This window comes from Macaca nemestrina, chromosome 16, assembly GCF_043159975.1.
Source record: "Macaca nemestrina isolate mMacNem1 chromosome 16, mMacNem.hap1, whole genome shotgun sequence".
NCBI lineage: Eukaryota > Metazoa > Chordata > Mammalia > Primates > Cercopithecidae > Macaca > Macaca nemestrina.
In genome coordinates, this window is record NC_092140.1 from 66,109,160 (window position 1) to 66,132,083 (window position 22,924).

A 22,924-nucleotide genomic window follows, 5' to 3' on the forward strand; every position below is an offset into this window, starting at 1 on the left:
TTCTTCCATTTGATCAATTCAGCTACTGATACTTCTGTATGCTTCACGAAGTTCTTGTGCTGTGTTTTTCAGTTCCATCAGGTCATTTATGTTCTTCTCTCAAATAGATATTCCAGTTAACAATTCCTATAACCTTTTTTCAAGGTTCTTAGCTTCCTTGCATGGGGTTAGAACATGCTTCTTTAGTTAAGAAGCACTGTGTTGAGAGATCTGCTGCTCTCTTCAGAGCCGCCAGGCAGGAATGGTTATGTCTACTGAAACTGTGCCGACAGCCGCCTCTTCCTCAAGTTGCTCTGTCCCAGGGAGACGGGAGTTTTATCTATAAGCCCCTGACTGAGGCTGCTGCCTTTCTTTCACAAATCCCCTCCCCAGAGAGGAGGAATCTAGAGAGGCAGTCTGGCTACAGCAGATTTGCTGAGCTGTGGTGGACTCTGCCCAGTTCAAACTTCCCGGTGGCTTTGTTCACACTGTGAGGGGAAAACTGCCTACTCAAGCCTCAGTAATGGCAGACACCCCTCTCTCCTACCAAGCTCAAGCATCCCAGGTCAACTTCAGACTGCGATGCTGGCAGCGACAATTTCAAGCCAGTGGATCTTAGCTTGCTGGGCTCTGTGGGGGTGGGATCCGCTGAGGTAGACCACTTGGCTCCCTGACTTCAGCCCCCTTTCCAGTGGAGTGAAAAGTTCTGTCTTGCTGACATTCCAGGCGCCACTGGAGTATGAAAAAATAACTCCTGCAGCTAGCTTAGTGTCTGCCCAAAAGGCCATCAGTTTTGTGCTTGAAACCCAGTGTCCTGGTGGCATGAGCACCCAAGGGAATCTCCTGGTCTGCGGGTTGCGAAGACTGTTGGGAAAGCATAGTATCTGGGCCGAAGTACACTATTCCTCATGGCACAATACCTCATGGCTTACCTTAGTAATGGGAGAGAGTTCCCCAACCCCCTGTGCTTCCTGGGTGAGGCAACACCCCACCCTGCTTCAGCTCACCCTCCATGGGCTGCATACACGGTCTAACCAGTCCAGTGAGATGAGCTGGGTACCTCAGTTGGAAATGCAGAAATCACCTGCCTTCTGCATTAATCTGCTGGGAGCTGCAGGCCAGAGCTGTTCCTATTCAGCCATCTTGCCAGCTACCACCAAATCAAATATTTTTTTAAGGAAAGATAAAAGGTGCAATGCCTTTTAGTTCATGTGACTTTAATTTTAAGAAACAAAATGGGTGGGGGCGGAGCAAGATGGTCAAATAGGAACAGCTCCAGTCTCTAGCTCCCAGCGCGAGCGACACAGAAGACAGGTGATTTCTGCATTTTCAACTGAGGTACTGTGTTCATCTCACTAGGGAGTGCCGGACAATCGGTGCTGGTCAGCTGCTACAGCCCCACCAGCGAGAGCTGAAGCAGGGCAAGGCATCGCCTCACCTGGGAAGTGCAAGGGGGAAGGGAATCCCTTTTCCTAGCCAGGGGAACTGAGACACACAACACCTGGAAAATCAGGTAAATCCCACTCCAATACTGCGCTTTATCAAGGGTCTTAGCAAACGGGCACACCAGGAGATTATATCCCACACCTGGCTGGGAGGGTCCCACGCCCACGGAGCCTCCCTCATTGCTAGCACAGCAGTCTGCGATCTAACCGCAAGGCAGCAGCGAGGCTGGGGAAGGCGTGCCCGCCATTGCTGAGGCTTAAGTAGGTAAACAAAGCCCTGGGAACCTCGAACTAGGTGGAGCTCACAGCAGCTCAAGGAGGCCTGCCTGTCTCTGTAGACTCCACCTCTGGGGGCAGGGCACAGCTAAACAACAACAACAACAAAAAAGCAGCAGAAACCTCTGCAGACACAAACGACTCTGTCTGACAGATTTGAAGAGAGCAGTGGATCTCCCAACACAGAGGTTGAGATCTGAGAATGGACAGACTGCCTGCTCAAGTGGGTCCCTGACCCCTGAGTAGCCTAACTGGGAGACATCCCCCACTAGGGGCAGACCGACACCCCACACCTCACACGGTGGAGTACACCCCTGAGAGGAAGCTTCCAAAGCAAGAATCAGACAGGTACACTCGCTGTTCAGCAATATTCTATCTTCTGCAGCCTCTGCTGCTGATACCCAGGCAAACAGGGTCTGGAGTGGACCTCAAGCAATCTCCAACAGACCTACAGCTGAGGGTCCTGACTGTTAGAAGGAAAACTAATAAACAAGGACACCCACACGAAAACCCCATAAGTACGTCACCATCATCAAAGACCAGAGGCAGATAAAACCACAAAGATGGGGAAAAAGCAGGGCAGAAAAGCTGGAAATTCAAAAAATAAGAGCGCATTTCCCCCTCCAAAGGAACACAGCCCATTGCCAGCAATGGATCAAAGCTGGACGGAGAATGACTTTGACGAGATGAGAGAAGAAGGCTTCAGTCCATCAAACTTCTCAGAGCTAAAGGAGGAATTACGTACCCAGCGCAAAGAAACTAAAAATCTTGAAAAAAAGAGTGGAAGAATTGATAACTAGAATAATTAATGCAGAGAAGGCCATAAACGAACTGACAGAGATGAAAACCATGGCTCGAGCAATACGTGACAAATGCATAAGCTTCAGTAACTGACTCGATCAACTGGAAGAAAGGTATCAGCGATTGAGGATCAAATGAATGAAATGAAGCGAGAAGAGAAATCTAAAGAAAAAAGAAGAAAAAGAAATGAACCAAGCCTGCAAGAAGTATGGGATTATGTAAAAAGACCAAATCTACATTTGATAGGGGTGCCTGAAAGTGAGGGGGAAAATGGAACCAAGTTGGAAAACACTATTCAGGATATCATCCAGGAGAACTTCCCCAACCTAGTGGGGCAGCCCAACATTCAAATGCAGGAAATACAGAGAACGCCACAAAGATACTCCTCGAGAAGAGCAACTCCAAGACACATAATTGCCAGATTCACCAAAGTTGAAATGAAGGAAAAAATCTTAAGGGCAGCCAGAGAGAAAGGTTGGGGTACCCACAAAGGGAAGCCCATCAGACTAACAGCAGATCTCTCGGCAGAAACTCTCCAAGCCAGAAGAGAGTGGGGGCCAATATTCAACATTCTTAAAGAAAAGAATTTTCAACCCAGAATTTCATATACAGCCAAATTAAGTTTCATAAGTGAAGTAGAAATAAAATCCTTTACAGATAAGCAAATGCTTAGAGATTTTGTCACCACCAGGCCTGCCTCACAAGAGACCCTGAAGGAAGCACTAAACATGGAAAGGAACAACCGGTACCAGCCATTGCAAAAACATGCCAAAATGTAAAGACCATCGACGCTAGGAAGAAACTGCATCAACTAACGAGCAAAATAACCAGTTAATATCATAATGGCAGGATCAAGTTCACACATAACAATATTAACCTTAAATGTAAATGGACTAAATGCTCCAATTAAAAGACACAGACTGGCAAACTGGATAAAGAGTCAAGACCCATCAGTCTGCTATATTCAGGAGACGCATCTCACATGCAGAGATATACATAGGCTCAAAATAAAGGGATGGAGGAAGATCTACCAAGCAAATGGAGAACAAAAAAAAGCAGGGGTTGCAATACTAGTCTCTGATAAAACAGACTTTAAACCATCAAAGATCAAAAGGGACAAAGAAGGCCATTACATAATAATAAAGGTATCAATTCAACAGGAAGAGCTAACTATCCTAAATATATATGCACCCAATACAGGAGTACCCAGATTCATAAAGCAAGTCCTTAGAGACTTACTAAGAGACTTAGACTCCCATACAATAATAATGGGAGACTTCAACACCCCACTGTCAACATTAGACAAATCAATGAGACAGAAAGTTAACAAGGATGTCCAGGAATTGAACTCATCTCTGCAGCAAGCAGACCTAATAGACATCTACAGAACTCTCCAACCCAAATCAACAGAATATACATTCTTCTCAGCACCACATCACACTTATTCTAAAATTGACCACATAATTGGAAGTAAAGCAATCCTCAGCAAATGTACAAGAACAGAAATTATAACGAACTGTCTGTCAGACCACAGTGCAATCAAACTAGAACTCAGGACTAAGAAGCTCAATCAAAACCGCTCAACTACATGGAAACTGAATAACCCGCTCCTGAATGACTACTGGGTACATAACGAAATGAAGGCAGAAATAAAGATGTTCTTAGAAACCAATGAGAACAAAGATACAACATACCAGAATCTCTGGGACACATTTAAAGCAGTGTGTAGAGGGAAATTTATAGCACTAAATGCCCACAAGAGAAAGCAGGAAAGATCTAAAATTGACACTCTAACATCACAATTAAAAGAACTAGAGAAGCAAGAGCAAACACATTCAAAAGCTAGCAGAAGGCAAGAAATAACTCAGATCAGAGCAGAACTGAAGGAGATAGAGACACAAAAAAACCTCCAAAAAATCAATGAATCCAGGAGTTGGTTTTTTGAAAAGATCAACAAAATTGACAGACTGCTAGCAAGACTAATAAAGAAGAAAAGAGAGAAGAATCAAATAGACGCAATAAAAAATGATAAAGGGGATATCACCACCGACCCCACAGAAATACAAACTACCATCAGAGAATACTATAAACACCTCTACGCAAATAAACTAGAAAATCTAGAAGAAATGGATAATTTCCTGGACAGTTACACTCTCCCAAGACTAAACCAGGAAGAAGCTGAATCCCTGAATAGACCAACAGCAGGCTCTGAAATTGAGGCAATAATTAATAGCCTACCAACCAAAAAAAGTCCAGGACCAGATGGATTTACACCTGAATTCTACCAGAGGTACAAGGAGGAGCTGGTACCATTCCTTCTGAAACTATTCCAATCAACAGAAAAAGAGGGAATCCTCCCTAACTCATTTTATGAGGCCAACATCATCCTGATACCAAAGCCTGGCAGAGACACAACAAAAAAAGAGAATTTTAGATCAATATCCCTGATGAACATCGATGCAAAAATCCTCAATAAAATACTGGCAAACCAGATCCAGCAGCACATCAAAAAGCTTATCCACCATGATCAAGTGGGTTCATCCCTGGGATGCAAGGCTGGTTCAACATTCGCAAATCAATAAACGTACTCCAGCATATAGCAGAACCAAAGACAAAAACCACATGATTTTCTCAACAGATGCAGAAAAGCCCTTTGACAAAATTCAACAGCCCTTCATGCTAAAAATGTTCAATAAATTTGGTATCTCAAAATAATAAGAGCTATTTATGACAAACCCACAGCCAATATCATACTGAATGGGCAAAAACTGGAAAAATTCCCCTTGAAAACTGGCACAAGACAGGGATGCCCTCTCTCACCACCCCTATTCAACATAGTGCTGGAAGTTCTGGCTAGGGCAATCAGGCAATAGAAAGAAATCAAGGGTATTCAGTTAGGAAAAGAAGAAGTCAAATTGTCCCTGTTTGCAGATGGCATGATTGTATATTTAGAAAACCCCATTGTCTCAGCCCAAAATCTCCTTAAGCTGATAAGCAACTTCAGCAAAGTCTCAGGATACAAAATTAATGTGCAAAAATCACAAGCATTCTTATACACCAGTAACAGACAAACAGAGAGCCAAATCATGAATGAACTTCCATTCACAATTGCTTCAAAGAGAATAAAATACCTAGGAATCCAACTTACAAGGGATGTAAAGGACCTCTTCAAGGAGAACTACAAACCACTGCTCAGTGAAATAAAAGAGGACACAAACAAATGGAAGAACATACCGTGCTCATGGATAGGAAGAATCAATATCATGAAAATGGCCATACTGCCCAAGGTAATTCATAGATTCAATGCCATCCCCATCAAGCTATCAATGAGTTTCTCCACAGAATTGGAAAAAACTGCTTTAAAGTTCATATGGAACCACGAAAGAGCCCGCATTGCCAAGACAATCCTAAGTCAAAAGAACAAAGCTGGAGGCATCATGCTACCTGACTTCAAACTATACTACAAGGCTACAGTAACCAAAACAGCATGGTACTGGTACCAAAACAGAGATATAGACCAATGGAACAGAACACAGTCCTCAGAAATAATACCACACATATACAGCCATCTGATCTTTGACAAACCTGACAAAAACAAGAAATGGGGAAAGGATTCCCTATTTAATAAATGGTGCTGGGATAATTGGCTAGCCATAAGTAGAAAGCTGAAACTGGATCCTTTCCTTACTCCTTATACGAAAATTAATTCAAGATGGATTAGAGACTTAAATGTTAGACCTAATACCATAAAAACCCTAGAAGAAAACCTAGGTAATACCATTCAGGACATATGCATGGGCAAGGACTTCATGTCTAAAACACCAAAAGCAACGGCAACGAAAGCCAAAATTGACAAACGGGATCTAATTAAACTAAAGAGCTTCTGCACAGCAAAAGAAACTACCATCAGAGTGATCAGGCAACCTACAGAATGGGAGAAAATTTTTGCAATCTACTCATCTGACAAAGGGCTAATATCCAGAACCTACAAGGAACTCAAACAAATTTACAACAAAAAAACAAACAACCCTATCAAAAAGTGGGCAAAGGATATGAACAGACATTTCTCAAAAGAAGACATTCATACAGCCAACAGACACATGAAAAAATGCTCATCATCACTGGCCATCAGAGAAATGAAAATCAAAACCACAATGAGATACCATCTCACACCAGTTAGAATGGCAATCATTAAAAAGTCAGGAAACAACAGGTGCTGGAGAGGATGTGGAGAAATAGGAACACTTTTACACTGTTGGTGGGATTGTAAACTAGTTCAACCATTATGGAAAACAGTATGGCGATTCCTCAAGGATCTAGAACTAGAAGTACCGTATGACCCAGCCATCCCATTACTGGGCATATACCCAAAGGATTATAAATCATGCTGCTATAAAGACACATGCACACGTATGTTTATTGCAGCACTATTCACAATAGCAAAGACTTGGAATCAACCCAAATGTCCATCAGTGACAGACTGGATTAAGAAAATGTGGCACATATACACCATGGAATACTATGCAGCCATAAAAAAGGATGAGTTTGTGTCCTTTGTAGGGACATGGATGCAGCTGGAAACCATCATTCTCAGCAAGCTATGGCAAGAACAGAAAACCAAACACTGCATGTTCTCACTCAGAGGTGGGAACTGAACAATGAGATCACCTGGACTCGGGAAGAGGAACATCACACCCTGGGGCCTATCATGGGGAGGGGGCAGGGGGGAGGGATTGCATTGGGAGTTATACCTGATGTAAATGACGAGTTGATGGGTGCTGACGAGTTGATGGTTGCAGCACACCAACATGGCACAAGTATACATATGTAACAAACCTGCACGTTATGCACATGTACCCTAGAACTTAAAGTATAAAAAAAAAAAAAAAAAAAATGGCTTAAGGATGGTAAAATGCAAGTGTCATCAAAATGCAAATATGTGGTCTAAATCATACGAGTTTAGGTACTAGGTTTGCTAAATGTTTCAAGGTTGTAAACTGTCTGCTTTATAGATAGGCAAGGCCTGGGACATATGGAGTTAGATGCTGGAAAGAGTCAGACCTTATCTTCCCTTTTGTCTGGGTCCTAGGCTCCATACTTGGTAGACAATTCAAATTGCTTACTAACAAGGTTTTTCACCAAATGTAAAAGCTGCTAAGAGTTTACACTGCAACATGTATTAGAGACCACTAAACAGTTTTACATGCAAGGTGTATAAAAACAGTAAAATGTATTTTCTAGTAAAAGATCATAAGAAAGCATGAAAATGTAAATTTTGCCAGCGACGAGTGATTATCTTAGATTTGATATTGTAAAGCTAGAGGTTTCAGCAAGTTATAAAAAGATTTTTAAAATTCTAAAATTTTAAAAATTAATTTTGCAAAAAATGCATAAACATTAAATTCAAAAAAGTATTATATGATGTTTTCATAAATTGAGCATCGAAATAAAAGCACAACAAGGTTTTCTTCTGATGCCAAACTGCCCTTTAGCAAAAAGTGTTATAAAAGGATTGTGAAGATTTAACTTACAGTCAAACTGGTTAAGATTAGATGGAATCATCTATAAGGTTTTGTTTAAACCAATTGGGGTTAACATTAATAAACTAACGCAAGGGTACAATTTGGCTTTCAAGAGGATTCTCATGTAATAGTAAAGGCTAATGAAAGACTTTTGCCTTTTGAGCAATATGGAATTCTATTTCATAACATCAAGTGTTTTAAGCCCTCCAACATTTAACAGGCGTCCCAAAATCAAACTTCAAATTTTAAAATTTTCTTTCCTGATACCTTGCTTTCTGGATGGTTCAGAGGGCCCCTGATACATCCAGAGAAGAGGTAAACAGGATTGTTTGACACGTTTAGTTACATGATATTGCTGAAATGATGTGCAATCTTAAGTTATATTTTGGTGAATAATACTAAAATATGTTCCAAAATTGTATGGAATTTCTAAAATTCTAATGTCTAAGTATACGCTATTAATCATAATTAAGGTTGCCAAGTTACTGTAAACCACAGATAACTAAACTTCATCAGTCATGTTTTTAACTCTAACTACCCTGAAAATGTTGTCATTTGCAGACAACTCGTGTCTTGCTTTGTTCCTTCTCAAAAGATAGGTTACAATCAAGCTATACAACTTTAACTAGTGCTCTCTAATAGCTTTGAAGATTGTAACACTGGAATAGAGAAGGTACAGGATTCAAGAAGAACTGATATGTTCACAAGTATCAAGCAAAACAGAAGTTAACTAAATGGACTAAACTCAGAAAGCTAAAGCAATCTTTTTTATTTTTCTTAGAATATTGATGATCCTTGTTTGTCTTTCAGAGTCAAGGAAACTTATTTTGAACTATTTATGGCCTTTAATAATTGAATAAGCTGTACTCCTGTGAACAAAGTTTGGAGCATGTTTGTTTCTCTCTGCCTGGTTCCTCTAGAATTTCAAAACTATCTCTGAGTACTCTTAAGATATTGCAATGTATAGTTTGCATCAGTTCAATAAGAATCCATTTTCCTTTTGCAACAGGACACAATTAGAAAAACTGGTTATTTTGCCAAGGCTTTGACTGGAAGGATATGCTTCTCTTTAAGGAGTCAATCTCAACTTGCAGAGATAATAAAATTCCCATGGAGAGAACTGGCCTCATACCTATATATATATATATATATATATAGTCCCTGTACAGGGTTCCTGACCTGTGGTCAGTAAAGAATGTCACTTTCTAACAGGACCAGGAGCTCCCAGTTTATCCTGGGACCTTTAGAGGAGAGGATCACCCAACTCACTGGTATCTGATGATACAAACCCATGGCTGAGCTCAGCTTTAAAAGATCTTATCTGAGGTTCCTTGTGGAACAGAGTTTCATCAAAGACAATCCAAAAGGCCTATATAGAAATAATCATTCTTGATGCACTTTATGCAAATAATCAGGCCAAGTATAAGACTAAAGTTTATTCTACAAAAAATACAGTCCTGTCATAATTTGTTTTTACCAAAAGGACTAGGAAGAGAAAAATTATGCTCCAAAGCTTATACATTTGTCATTAAATTCCAGTCTCATTAATTTTTTTAGTTTATTTTGCTGACATTTCAGACTAACCCTGCTTATTCCTGTGAAATCAAGTGGTAATCTCCTGTAGCTTGGAAGAAACAAAAAGGGATGGCTAATGTAAAAATCTGTATCAACATCCTAGTTCTGGACAATTATCCTCCAAATTCTGCCACATAATGAAAGTGAGTAGGGTGTCCATAACCCAGAGGTTCGTTTGGGAAGATAAAATCAAGGAACTTCATAGACTCCCAAAGGGAAATTCTGTATCTTAGCAAGTAAAATTTTAGATGGAAATTACGTACTATACAACACTTGTGGGAGTTGCTATACTCACTCTACTATTTGCAGTAAGGTTATACAAGTAACCACCTTCTAACTGGAATATCAGACAGTTTCCATTGCTATAGTATATTGCTTAATTGTTATCCTAATAGCAGGAATAATAATTACCAACAAAAAAGAAGCAAGAAAATTTCACTATCAATGAATCTCCTACAACTGTGTTGGGTTTGGTAATATGTCACACTCTGGCTATGCAAATAAGGTTATAAAGGAAAGAGATTTTATATAAGAAAGGATCTTGTATAGTAAGTACTTGTCCTAAAGAGAATAGTTGGTTGTTTAAAAGAGGGATGTTTAGGACAAGTTAGAAGGTTTAAGCAAGCTGTGGATGGTTTGGGGAAGTCATAAAAGGATTTTACGGATGGTAAACACTTGTCCTAGAAAGAATCATTGGTTGTTTAAAAAGAAGGATGTTTAGGACAAGTTGGAAAGTTTAAGCATGGAATTAATAACTGCAGAAAAGATTTAGCCAAGGTTAACACTGAAGTTACTCTAGCCATCCAAATCCAATGCCACTTATCCCAAAATGCATGTTCCATTTATATTAGTGTTTCAGTAACATCTGGTGGAGGCAAACCAGTATTACAACCCATTGGAATCGCTGACAGCAATCAAACTCCAAATGGTGCTGTAGACAGAACAACGCATGTACATGCCTTTCTTCCAAGGACCTTTAAATTGACCCTAGGAGGAGCCTTAGCTGTTGTTCCCTGCACAATGCCTCTTTTCAGCAGGAAGTAGCCAAAAGAGTCATCGTCCAACACCCCCTAACAGCAGTTAGGGTTACCACTCCAAAGGGGGGAATGATACAGGAGATAAGAAGAAATTACTTAGGCAGATAGTGAGTGTCTATTCCAGTGCGAACAAATCTCTGCCCTTTCCATGATGGAAAATGTCCAATATAATCAACCTGCCAACAGGTAGCTGGCTGATCACCCCAAGGAACAGTGCCATATTGAGGGCTGAGTATTGGTCTCTGGTGCTGGCAAATTGGGCACTCAACAGTGGCCATAGCCAGGTCAGCCTTGGTGAGTGGAGGTCCATGTTGCTGAGTCCATGCATAACCTCCCTCCCTCCCACCATGGCCACTTTGTTCATGGTCACATTGGGATATAACAGGGGTGGCTGGGAACAGAGGCTGAGGTGGTGTCCACAGAATGGGTCATCCTATCCACTTGATTACTAAAATCCTCCTCTGCTGAGGTCACCCCTTGGTTAGCACTCACATGGGATACAAACATCTTCAGTTTTTGACCACTCAGAATGGTCCATCAACATACCTCTTTCCCAAATTTCTTTGTCACTGATTTTCCAATCATGCTTCTTCCAAGTCCCTGATCATCCAGCCAAACCATTGGCTATAGCCCATGAATCAGTATATGATTGCACATCTCGCCATTTCTCCTTAAATGCAAAGTGCACAACTAGGTGCACTGCTTGAAGTTCTGCCCAGTGGGAAGATTTCCCTTCACTGCTATCCTTCAGAAATGTCTTAGAAAAGGGCTGTAGGTTGCAGCTGTCCACTTTCAGGTGGTGCCTGCATACTGTGCCGAACCTCTGTGAACTAGGCCCCAGTCTTCTCTTCCTCTGTCAATTGATCATAGGGACTCCTCATGAGGCCACTGGTGTAGGCTGGGGGAAAGAAGGCAGGATGGCAGGAGTGGAGACCATTGGCGTTTGAGCCACTTCCTCATGTAACTTACTTGTGCCTTCAGGACCTGCTCAAGCCCAATCACATATACCACTTCCATTTGATGACGGAATGCTGCTGTGCATGGAACATTTTATGGTGAGATAGTCAGAAAGCACCCAGTTCATGATAGGCAGTTCAGATTGCATGGTGACCCGATGACCCGCAGGCAAATGTTCAGTTTCCACCAAAACCCAGTAACAGGCCAAGAGCCGTCTATCAAAAAAAGAGCAGTTATCCACAGAAGATGACAGGGTCTTACTACAAAACTCTAGAGACTTCTGCTGTGATTCACCTATGGGGGCCTGCGAAAGGCTCCAACTAGTGTCTGTGCCACTGACAACTCAAGCACCATTGGATCTGCTGGGTCATATGGCCCAAGTGGCAGAGCAGCTTGCACAGCAGCATGGACCTGTTGCAGAACCTTCTCGTGTTCTAGACCCCACTCAAAACTAGCAGCCTTTTGGGTCACTCAATAAATGCCCCAGAGTAACACATCCAAATGAGGAATGTGTTGCCTCCAAAATCCAAATAGGCCCACTAGGCACTATGCCCCTTTCTTGGTTATAGGAGAGGCCAAATACAGCAATTTACCCTTCACCTTAGAAGGAATCTCAACACGCCCCACACCACTGGACCCCTAGAAATTTTACTGAGGCAGAACATCCCTGAATTTTGAGTTGGATTTATTTCCCATCCTCTGGCATGCAAATATCTTACCAATAAGCCCACTGTGTTTGCTAATTCATGCTCACTGGATCCAATCAGCATATGTCATCAGTGTAATGGACCAGTGTGATATATTGCAAAGTGAAAAGCAATCAAGTTCTCTCTGAATAAAATTATGACACAAAGCCAGAGAGTTGATATACCCCTGAGGAAGGACAGTAAAGGTATATTTCTGGCCTTGCCAGCTGAAGGCAAATTGCTTCTGGTGGGCCTTATGGACCAGAATGGAGAAAAAGGCATTTACCAAGTTAATGACTGCATACCAGGTACCAGGAGATGTGTTAATTTGCTCAAGCAATGAAACCACATCTGGTACAGCAGCTGCAATTGGAGTCACCACTTGATAATCCTCTGTAATTCTCCAAGATCCATCTGTCTTCTGAGCAGGCCAAATGGGAGAGTTGAATGGGGATGTGGTGGGAATCACCACCCATGTCTTTCAGGTCCTTGATGGTGGCACTAATCTCCGCAATCCCTCCAGGGATGCAATATTGTTTTTGATGTACTATTTTTCTAGGTAGAGGCAGCTCTAATGGCTTCCATTTGGCCTTTTCCACCATAATCGCCCTCACCCTACCAGTCAGGGAGCCAATGTGGGGATTCTGCCAGCAGCTAAGTATGTCTATTCTAATTATGCATTCTGGCACTGGGGAAATGACCACAGGATGAGTCCAGGTACCCACTGGATCCACTGTAATTTGGACCTGAGCTAAAATTCCATTAATTTCCTGACGTCTAAAAGCCCCTACTTTATCTGGGGGGCCACAATGACATTTTGGGTCCCTTGGAATCAACATCAGCTCAGAGCCAGTTTCCAGTAGTCCCTGAAATGTTTGATCATTTCTCTCTCCCCAGTGCACAGTTACTCTGGTAAAAGGCTGGAGGTCTCCTTGGAGAAGGATAGGAGAAAGATTCACTGCATAAACTGTCAGTAATGTAGCGGGGTCCTTCCTCAACAGGACCCAGCCTCCCCTTCATTAAAGGGGTTCTGGATCTGTAAACTGGCTGAAAATTGAGGGGCTGCAAATCTCTACTTTCATAATTCAAATTATCTTTTGTCCATTAGACCTAGAAGCTTTCTGCTTGCCTAAATTAAGTAGGAATGCAGTAGGCTTCCTATCAATTTCACATCTAGGAACATCATGATTAATTAGCCAATGCCAGAGCTCTACACAAGTCAGATTATTCTGATTGCCATTTTGCCTCTGCTGTCCACTACAGTAGCTACACTTAACCTTGCCTTTGATGGTTGAGTGCCCCCACTTGGTCCTTGCCACCTTGGGATCCAATTATTCACATTGTATTTAAATTTTGTAGTTGAGTGACTGCAGTTCACATTGTTAGCTCTGACATACAGAGAAGAGCAATTACAGGGTATCTTCAAAGAGGCCTGTGCTGCCCTCACAAATCTATTTTGCAAGGCGTTGGTCAAGGGTATATCTTCTGGACCCTCCCAGTTGGAATGAGTAGGTCTAAAGAGACTAATCAACTCCACCATCCCAATCTCCCTAAGCCTTTGTATCCCTTCCTCTACATTAAGCCAAGGGAGATCAGGCATTTCCAGCTCGCTCACAGTGGGCCATCTTTTAATCCACATTTCAGCTAACCAAGCAAATAAACTATTAGACTTTTTATTTTATAACTCCCAGAGCTGCAATATTAAATGCAGAGTCCCTACTTAGCGGGCCTAAATCAACAAATTCAGCCTGATCCAACTCTATGTTCCTTTCACCATTATCTCACACCCTGAATATACATTCCCATATTTGCCCTTCAGATTTCTGTTTAAATTAGAAAACTCAAGCTATTACTGCGGATGGGGAAGCTATTTCTTCTAGCAAAAAAAATTCATCAGAGTTTATAAACTCAGTGTCCCCAGCTTCATCAGGGTCTACCCACACGTCCCCATTCCAAGCTACAAGGTCCTACTCTTTTCCAATCAATGCCCTCACTTTAACAGTCGACACCTGGCAAGGCTGTGCATGCACCTTTCACCGCATGTCAGCCACCCACATGATAAAAACTTGTGTCTGTTTTTCCACAATTTCAGCTTTTTCTCCACCGGAGATAATGAGAGACAGGACTAGGTGGATTTCCTAGGCCGACTAAGAATTCCTAAGCCTAGCTGGGGAAGGTGACTGCACCCATCTTTAAACATGGGGCTTGCAACTTAGCTCACACCCGACCAATCAGGTAGTAAAGACAGCTCACTAAAATGCTAATTAGGAAAAACAGGAGGTAAAGAAATAACCAATTATCTATCGCCTGAGAGCACAGCGGGACAGGGGGAGGGACAATGATTGGGATCTAAACCCAGATATTCAAGCTGGAAACAACAACCCCCTTAGGGTCCTCTCCCATTTTATGGGAGCTCTGTTTTCACTCTATTAAATCTTGCAACTGCACAATCTTCTGGTCCATGTTTGTTATGGCTCAAGCTGAGTTTTCACTTGACGTCCACCACTGCTGTTTGCCGCCATCGAAGACCCGCCGTTAACTTCCACACCTCCAGATCCAGCAGGTGTCCACTGCGTTTCTGATCCAGCGGGATGCCAGCTGCCGCTCCCTATCAGGCTAAAGGCTCGCCATTTTTCCTGTATGGCTAAGTCCCAGGTTTGTCCTAATTGAGCTGAACACCAGTAGCTGGGTTCCACGGTTTTCTTCTGTGACTCATCACTTCTAATAGAGCTGTACCAGTCACCGCATGGCCCAAGGTTCCATTCCTTAGAATCCAAGAGGCCAAGAAGGCCAGGTCAGAGAACAAGAGGCTTGCCGCCATCTTGGAAATAGCCGGCCACCATCTTGGGAGTTCTAAGAACAAGGACCCCACCAGTAACAATAAGGCTCTCACTCAGCACAATCTTAGCAGATTTGAGGCTCAGTATCTGTTCTGAAGCCAGGAGATAGGATGCCTTTCATTATTTTCTTTCATCACTTTGTCCACTGAACTTAGGAGCAACCAACCAGCTTCATTTTGTTCCCTGGTTCTCCATATATGGTCAAAGGTATTATGTATAGAGTTACTAAACTCCTTGCCTCTCACAAGTGATGAACCAAAAATGTCAAATGTATTTATTTTGCATAACTCTCTAAAAAGTTCATGCAAAGGACAATCAGTGTTCTCCACACTATTAGCAGTACAGTCCTTAGCAGTTTTGGATCTAATTATAGTAAGCAGCCAACTCCAAAAACCCCAAATCTAACGAAAGAACCACATCCTTAAAATTTTGTTCCTCTAGAACCACTCCTGGTACCAAACTCTGTATTAGGGTTCTCTAGAGGGACAAAACTAATGGAAAATATATATATATATAAAGCGGAGTTTATGAAGTATTAACTCACAAGGTCCCACAACAGGCTATCTGCAGGCTGAGGAGCAAGGAGAGCCAGTCCAAGTTCCAAAACTGAAGAACTTGGAGTCTGATGTTTGACAGCAGGAAGCATCCAGCACAGGAGAAAGATGTAGGCTGGGAGGCTAGGCCAGTCTGTCTTTTCATATTTTTCTACCTGCTTATATTGTACACTGGCAGCTGATTAGATTGTGCCCACCCAGATTAAGGGTGGGTCTGCCTTTCCCAGGTCACTGACTCAAATGTTAATCTCCTTTGGCAACATCCTCACAGACACACCCAGGATCAGTATTTTGTATCCTTCAATCCAATCAAGTTGACACTCTGTATTAACCATCACAGTCATAAGATTTGAAATTATGATTTAGGAGTTATGCAGCTGGAGGCTACAAGATTCTGACCCTCTGCAAACTGCTCCTAAGATCAGTGCTCCTGGCTCACTGGCTTCTCCCACCCACCAACTTGTCCTTAAAAAACTCTGATCCCACTGGGCATGGTGGCTCACGCCTGTAATCCCAGCACCTTGGGAGGCAGAAGTGGGTGGATCGCCTGAGGTCAGGAGTTTGAGACCAGTTTTACCAATATAGTGAAACACTGTCTCTACTAAAAATAATAAATAAAAAAAAAAAGCTGGGTGTGGTGGCGGGTGCCTATAATCCCAGCTACTCAAGAGTCTGAGAGAGGAGAATCATTTGAACCCAGGAGGCGGACGTTGCAGTCAGCCAAGATTGAGTCATTGCACTCCAGCCTGAGCCTGGGCAACAAGAATGAAACTCCATCTCAAAAAAAAAAAAAAAAAAACCGCTCTGATCCCTGAATGATCGCTGAGACTGATTTGAAGCAATAATAAAACTCCAGTCACTCACGATAGCTGGCTCTGCATGAATTACTCTTTCTCTACTGTAATTCCCTTGTCTTGATAAATCAGCTCTATTTAGGCAGTAGGTAAGGTCAATCCATTGAGCAGTTACATAACACTAAGGAGAAAGCCAAGAAATCATGGAAATACCCATAAATGCTCTAATATTGTTATACTGCTGCATTTACCCACACTTGTAACCATCTACCTCTGAACTCTTGTTATATGAAATAATAAACCCCCATGGTTTAAGCTGTTTTTGCATAATTTGTACACTATAGAGAAAAATCAACCAAAGTCATTCAACCTCTAAAGGCAGAGGAAAATGAATTTTTGCCAACATCCTTAGATTTGAGAACACTGCAGCATGCCAGAAGTATGTTTGACTCCACTCATTTATCTTAAAAATTCAAGAATATTTTGCAATTGGGTCCACATAATACATATGCTTGTTTTACAATATTCTTCCCAAAAAGCAGTAGAAAACAAAACAAAATCACTTTGGACAAAATTTGACAAAAAATGTGGGGAAGGTGGGGAAACACAGAAAAATGTATGTTTTCGATGCATCATCTTTTGATGGCTTTTTATCAATCCATTCCAAAATATATTATTAGTAATTTCAGTGAGATAGAAGTTTTAAGTAAATTATTTTTCAAACATTCCAAATTTTTCATGATTTGTTATCCTTAATGAAAGCCTTCAAGAGTTATAACATCTATCCATAATACATTGCACAAAGCTAGTGGTGGTGGTAAGAAAGAATAAAAGAATCATTTAAAGAAGTAACATTTTAAATTTGTGGTTGGTTCTTTAGCCTTACCAGTTCTCTATAGACACCATCATGTTTTCCCTCTGATTTGGTTGACTTTTCTTTCTGTAAAACTTCCCTATTTCGGTTACCAGCAGCATTCATATTGAGATTACTTCTGGCACCACCACCACCTCCTCCAAATGTCTTGGTCTTTAGATAAGAGAAAGATAAAAGAGAGGTATGTAAACGGCATTTAAAAATAGCTCTAAAAACTAAGCTATGACTAAAAACAACTGAAGTAATTAAAAGTTTCTTAATTATGTTTTACATGAAAAAATACAATATTAACTTATTCTTTTTGAATAGCAAACATATCTACTAGTTACAATCTCTTTTATTCACAAATCCAGGCCAGGCAATAAAAATAATTACATGATTTGTGAATAAAAGGGAAGTCATGAAAATGAGTGTACAACTATAGAGAAGAAAATAATACAAGCATTATGAAGATTACTTGTTAAAATGATTTTAGGTAAAATACTTAGACTACTGTCTTGAGAGTTGGGTTCTAAATCCAGCTATCAGGCAAGGTTATCTTTAGAATCGTTAAAATTATGTCCATAATTCAGTATTATGATTGCATAATCTTAGTAAACAAGTTTGAACATTAGATTAAAACTCTCATTACTAATTTATTATTTACATGAATCAGGTAATATGTCATTTCTTCCCAATTACATATAAAAGCTTTTAAGTCTGTATTTCTTATTTGGCCTATCTTTTTTGAATAAACATATGTGACATTAAATTTGAAATTTTGATTTGATATTATTTTTGTTTTTCAAAACTATTAGGAAAAGATTAGGACATAAAGAATGTTGGTTTGGAAAGATACAAATTCATAACTGAAAAGCATCCCCAGTCGTTACCTGTATAGTATGAACATTTGGTTATACAATATTTTTATAATTTTTTTTTGTTTTTTGAGACAGGGTGTCATTCTGTCACCCAGACTGGAGTACAGTGGCACGATCTCAGCTCACCACAACCTCTGCCTCCCAGGCTCAAGTGATTCTCCAGCCTCAGCCTCCTCAGTAGCTGGGATTACAGGCATGTGCCACTACCACCCGGCTACTTTTTGTATTTTTAGTAGAGATGGGGTTTCACCAGGTTGGCCAGGCTGGTCTCAAACTCCTGATCTCAGATGATCCACCCACCTTGCCCTCCCAAACTGCTGAGATTACAGGCATGAGCCACTTCACCCGGCCAATGTTTTTATAGTTCTAATAGATATAATAAAAGAAGATACTAAAACAATTTTTATTAGAGACAATGACCAATATTTTAAAATACGTTTTAAAATGATTACAGTAAGGAAACATCTTAGATATAAATTTATATAACATTAGAAAATTATTTTATACAGAATAAAATACAAAGAAGTATACATGAAAATTTTGTTTAAATGTTGGATGAGCACTAATGGATAACATATTAAGTATCTCTATTAGGTAGCTGATAAACTAGAGTATTTACATTTAACTCAAATCAAAATTAAAACCACATCTTCAATCACCAAAGATTCATTACTAGATTCATTAAATTTTTGGTTTATGGAATCCCAGAAAGAAAAAATATTTGAAATGTCTTCATAGTCATTACTTGTATAACTAGAAAAATATATTTATTAATGTGATACAAAATTTATTAGACTGGGAGACAAGGTAGCACAGTTAAGCACACTGGCTTTGGAACTAGACAAGGCTGGGACTTATCTTGGCCCAGCCACTATCTTTAGCCTTCAGGCAAGTCACTTAACTTCCACTTTCCACAGAGCCTCAGGTTTTTCGTCTTTAAAACTGGGATTAGAAAACCTACCTCATTGGGATATTGGGAGCATTAAATGACATCATTGATATGAAGTGATTATCTCAGTAGCTGGCACATGGCAAACACTCAATAATAGATGGTATTTACTATTTTGGTTAATATACTGGAAAAAAATTACCTGAAAAGTCTGGAATCTCACCTGCTCCAAATTAAATATATTTCCAAAATTTACAACCCATAATTCCAAAAGTGCTTTTTCCTTTGGTGCCAGTGAAATAGTCCCATCTTCTGGATGCATTTACTTATAATTTTCTTTCCATTTTATGGATTAAGGAATAGGATAAGTAGCATTTTCAGAGTTGCTTTTTACTGCTCTAAAATGGTTAATACTCATTCATATAAAATATCTAGAACCATCACAACCTAAACATTACCCATAAGGTAACTGGTGTTGCCCTTTATGAGCCACACCTTTTTGTTCATATTATATGAATTAGGCATCCATGAGATCATCATGAGTGTGAAACTCAAGTGGGCCTTAATGCTGTCTAGCAATCTTAACATATTTCCCTAGCCCATACATATACCTAATCTTCTAGACCACTATTTTACACATTCTCCTCACTTCTCAAACCTCCTTCTCTCATGTCGCTGTTGACTATGCTTACTTCCTTATTTAAAAAAAAAAAAAAAACTGAAATAATCATTAAAGAACTCACATAGATTTTGACCACATCAACCCACACACTGTTGGTACATGCATGGTTATACTTTATCTTAATCCCGTATGATTTATCATACCACCAACCATATGAATGTTAAGAGGAATGAGGATGGAATAAACAACTTCCTCGATTCTATATTAATTCTAAGTGCTTATCTTATATAACTTTTCAATTGCCTTTGATAAGTTTAACACTTCCTTCTCCATAATCTATTTTCTTCATTCTCTGTTTTTATCCTGTTATTGGTCATGCCTTGGCTGGTTCCACTTCTGCCATCTAGGCTGTAAGTTCAACTTGAAGTGTTACAGGGTTCATTCCTTAGCTTTTTCTGTTCTCTATCAACATTCATTCCTTTGGTGATCTCATTTGGCCTCATAATTTTCAATGCCATCCATATGTCTACAACTCTCAAGTGCATGTATCTATTTTAAAGCTCATTCTTCGATCTTACTGTCTATTAAACATTATGTCTATTACTGCCTATTAAACTACATGCATGTCTGGTAACTACCTCAATATTCACATGTTCAAAATGGAGCACCAAATCTTCCTCCCCTCACATCTGCTCCACTCCAGGCTTCTTCATTTCAAGGCAAGCAACTCCAATGTGCCAATTTCTCTGGGTAAAACCCTTAGATTCATTTTTTTTTTTTTTTTTTTTTTGAGATGGGGTTTCACTCTTGTTGCCCAGGCTGGAGTGCAATGGTGCAATCTAGGCTCACTGCAAACTTGGCCTCCCGGGTTCAAGTGATTCTCCTGCCTCAGCCTCCTGAGTAGCTGGGATTACAGGCATGCACCACCACGCCCAGCTAATTTTGTATTTTTAGTAGAGACAGGGTTCTCCATGTTGGTCAGGCTGGTCTTGAACTCCCGACCTCAGGTGATCCGCCCGCCTCGGCCTCCCAAAGTGCTGCGATTACAGGCGTGAGCCACTGCACCCGGCTAGATTCATTCTTGATACCACATCTTCTCTTGTACCCTGTATCCAATCTCAGTAACCCTAATGGCTCCTCCAAAATTCCAAAATCTGACCACTCTGCACTACCTACACAACTGCTATATTTGTCCAAGCCATCATCATTTTTTTTTAAATCCTAGATTACTTTAATAATTCTCTATTTGTTGGTTTCCAATTTTCCTTCTCTATAACCAAGTCTGAACACAGCAGCTAGAATTACTCTTTTAGAATAGAGGTCAGCTGATGTTACTGCTGTGCTCAAAACATTCCAAAGGCTCCCATTTCTCCTTGAATGAAGTATAATGTCTTTACAGTAGTTTACAGGGCCCTACATAAGGAAACCTCCATTATCTCTCTTGACTTTAGCTTCTACTACTTGTCCCTCTGATCTCTCTGCTTCCGCTGGTCACTCTGCTGTTTCTCTGTGCTCCTGCTTTAGAGTCTCTGCCATGGCTTTTCCTTCTGCCTGGAATACTCTTGCTCAGATAACCAAGTAGTTAATTATCTTACCTCCTTCATATCTTGGCTCAGCTCTCACTATCTTGAGTCCTAAACAGACTATTATATTTAAAATTGCAATCTGCTTATTTAGTATGTTTATATTACTATGATTGAGATCTTCTAAGTTACATCGATTGAGTCCCACAATTATCACCGGATAACCTCGGGCAAGTCCCAAGTTTGTCTGTTAGTTTTGAGCCTCCATCAATTATCTCACATATAAATTGAGATGTTTTGATGTCTGCTGTAAAAAAAAAAAAAAAAACTAAGATGCTTTATTTATCAAATATTTATGGGAAAATATAATATCAATTGTGACAACAAAAAGAAGCACATTACAATAGGTTAACTATGCTCCCATAAATAGACAGCTGTAACTGCATCCAACAAAATCCTTGGTAGAAAAGTTCATTTGAGTTAAATGTGAATCAAAAGAACATCTTTCTATAATCATTTTAAAAATATATATTCTCAATATATTCTGAAACTCCATAATTTTATAAATTTCTGGAAAAAAAATATGTTTCATGCAAATTATGTAAAACATATTTGCTTAAAAAATGGTAAAACTGGTTTTTTAAAAGTATGCCTTGGATAGAGGAAAAAATAAAGAGTAGCAATAGTCATGTTTATTGAGAGCTTTGAGCAAGAGTATTATGATTTGTGCCAAGTAGCAGTAGTATTGGCTCTAAATGTTTAAATTCTCACATATGAAGTAGGTACCATTATTATCTCTGAGTTTCACAGATGAAAAAAATAAAAAACAGGGGATACAAAAAGCTGAATAACCTTCCAAAGGTGTCGGCAGGATATGCTTCCAGCCTGTGATTCCAGGGCTTGTGCTTCTGGCCCCTACATTAGACTGACAACAGAAAGACATTGCGGGAAGAACAACCAAAATTCAAGAACACTACTACTTACACTTCAAAATTAAATAGGAAAGCAATTATAAGCTAAGCTTCATTCTGTAATGAATTGAATTCTTATTCCTTTTGAATAAAGGAAATAATTTCAATCTCACTGGTTAAGAAATGTCTATCTATGTAGCAACTAATTTATGACCTAAAATTTCTTATCAATCTAAAAGAAATCAGTAAATAACTAGGAAAAACACCTACTACAAATAAGCAAAAAATTCAAAATAATAAAAAGAGAACCTTTGGCTGTCAATAATATAAGAGGAAGGGGTTTGTTCCTTCAGGTTGGTCTGGGCAAAGATTTTTTGGATAAGACCACAAAAACACAGGCACACAAGTAAAAATAGACAAATGAGATTATATCAAACTAAAAAGCTTCTGTGTAGCCAAGAATTCAATCAACAGAGTGAAGAGACAACCTACAGAATGAAAGAAAATAATTGCAAACTATTCATCTGACAAGGGGTTAATATCTAGAATATATAAGGAACATAACAATTCAAAACCAAAACAAAACAAAAAAATACACCCAGCCAGGTGTGGTGGCTCATGCCTGTAATCCCAGCACTTTGGAAGGCCAATGTGAGCGGATCACCTAAGGTCAGGAGTTCGAGGCTAGACTGGCCAACATGGCGAAACCCTGTCTCTACTAAAAATACAAAAAAAAAAATTAGCCAGACACAGTGGTGCACACCTGTAGTCCCAGCTAC

The 22,924-nt window shown here is 40.1% G+C and overlaps 1 protein-coding gene across 9 annotated transcripts in view; it reads right to left on the reverse strand.

Moving 5' to 3' along the window:
• LOC105485571 (tudor domain containing 3) overlaps nt 1–22,924 on the reverse strand; it is a 198,852-nt gene that overhangs the window by 75,360 nt on the left and 100,568 nt on the right. For all 9 annotated transcript variants that reach the window (XM_011747926.3, XM_071081261.1, XM_011747924.3 and 6 more), the window contains one exon: nt 17,353–17,493. In XM_011747926.3, the coding sequence (XP_011746228.2) occupies nt 17,353–17,493 (141 nt within the window). The remainder of the gene's footprint in view (nt 1–17,352; nt 17,494–22,924) is intronic.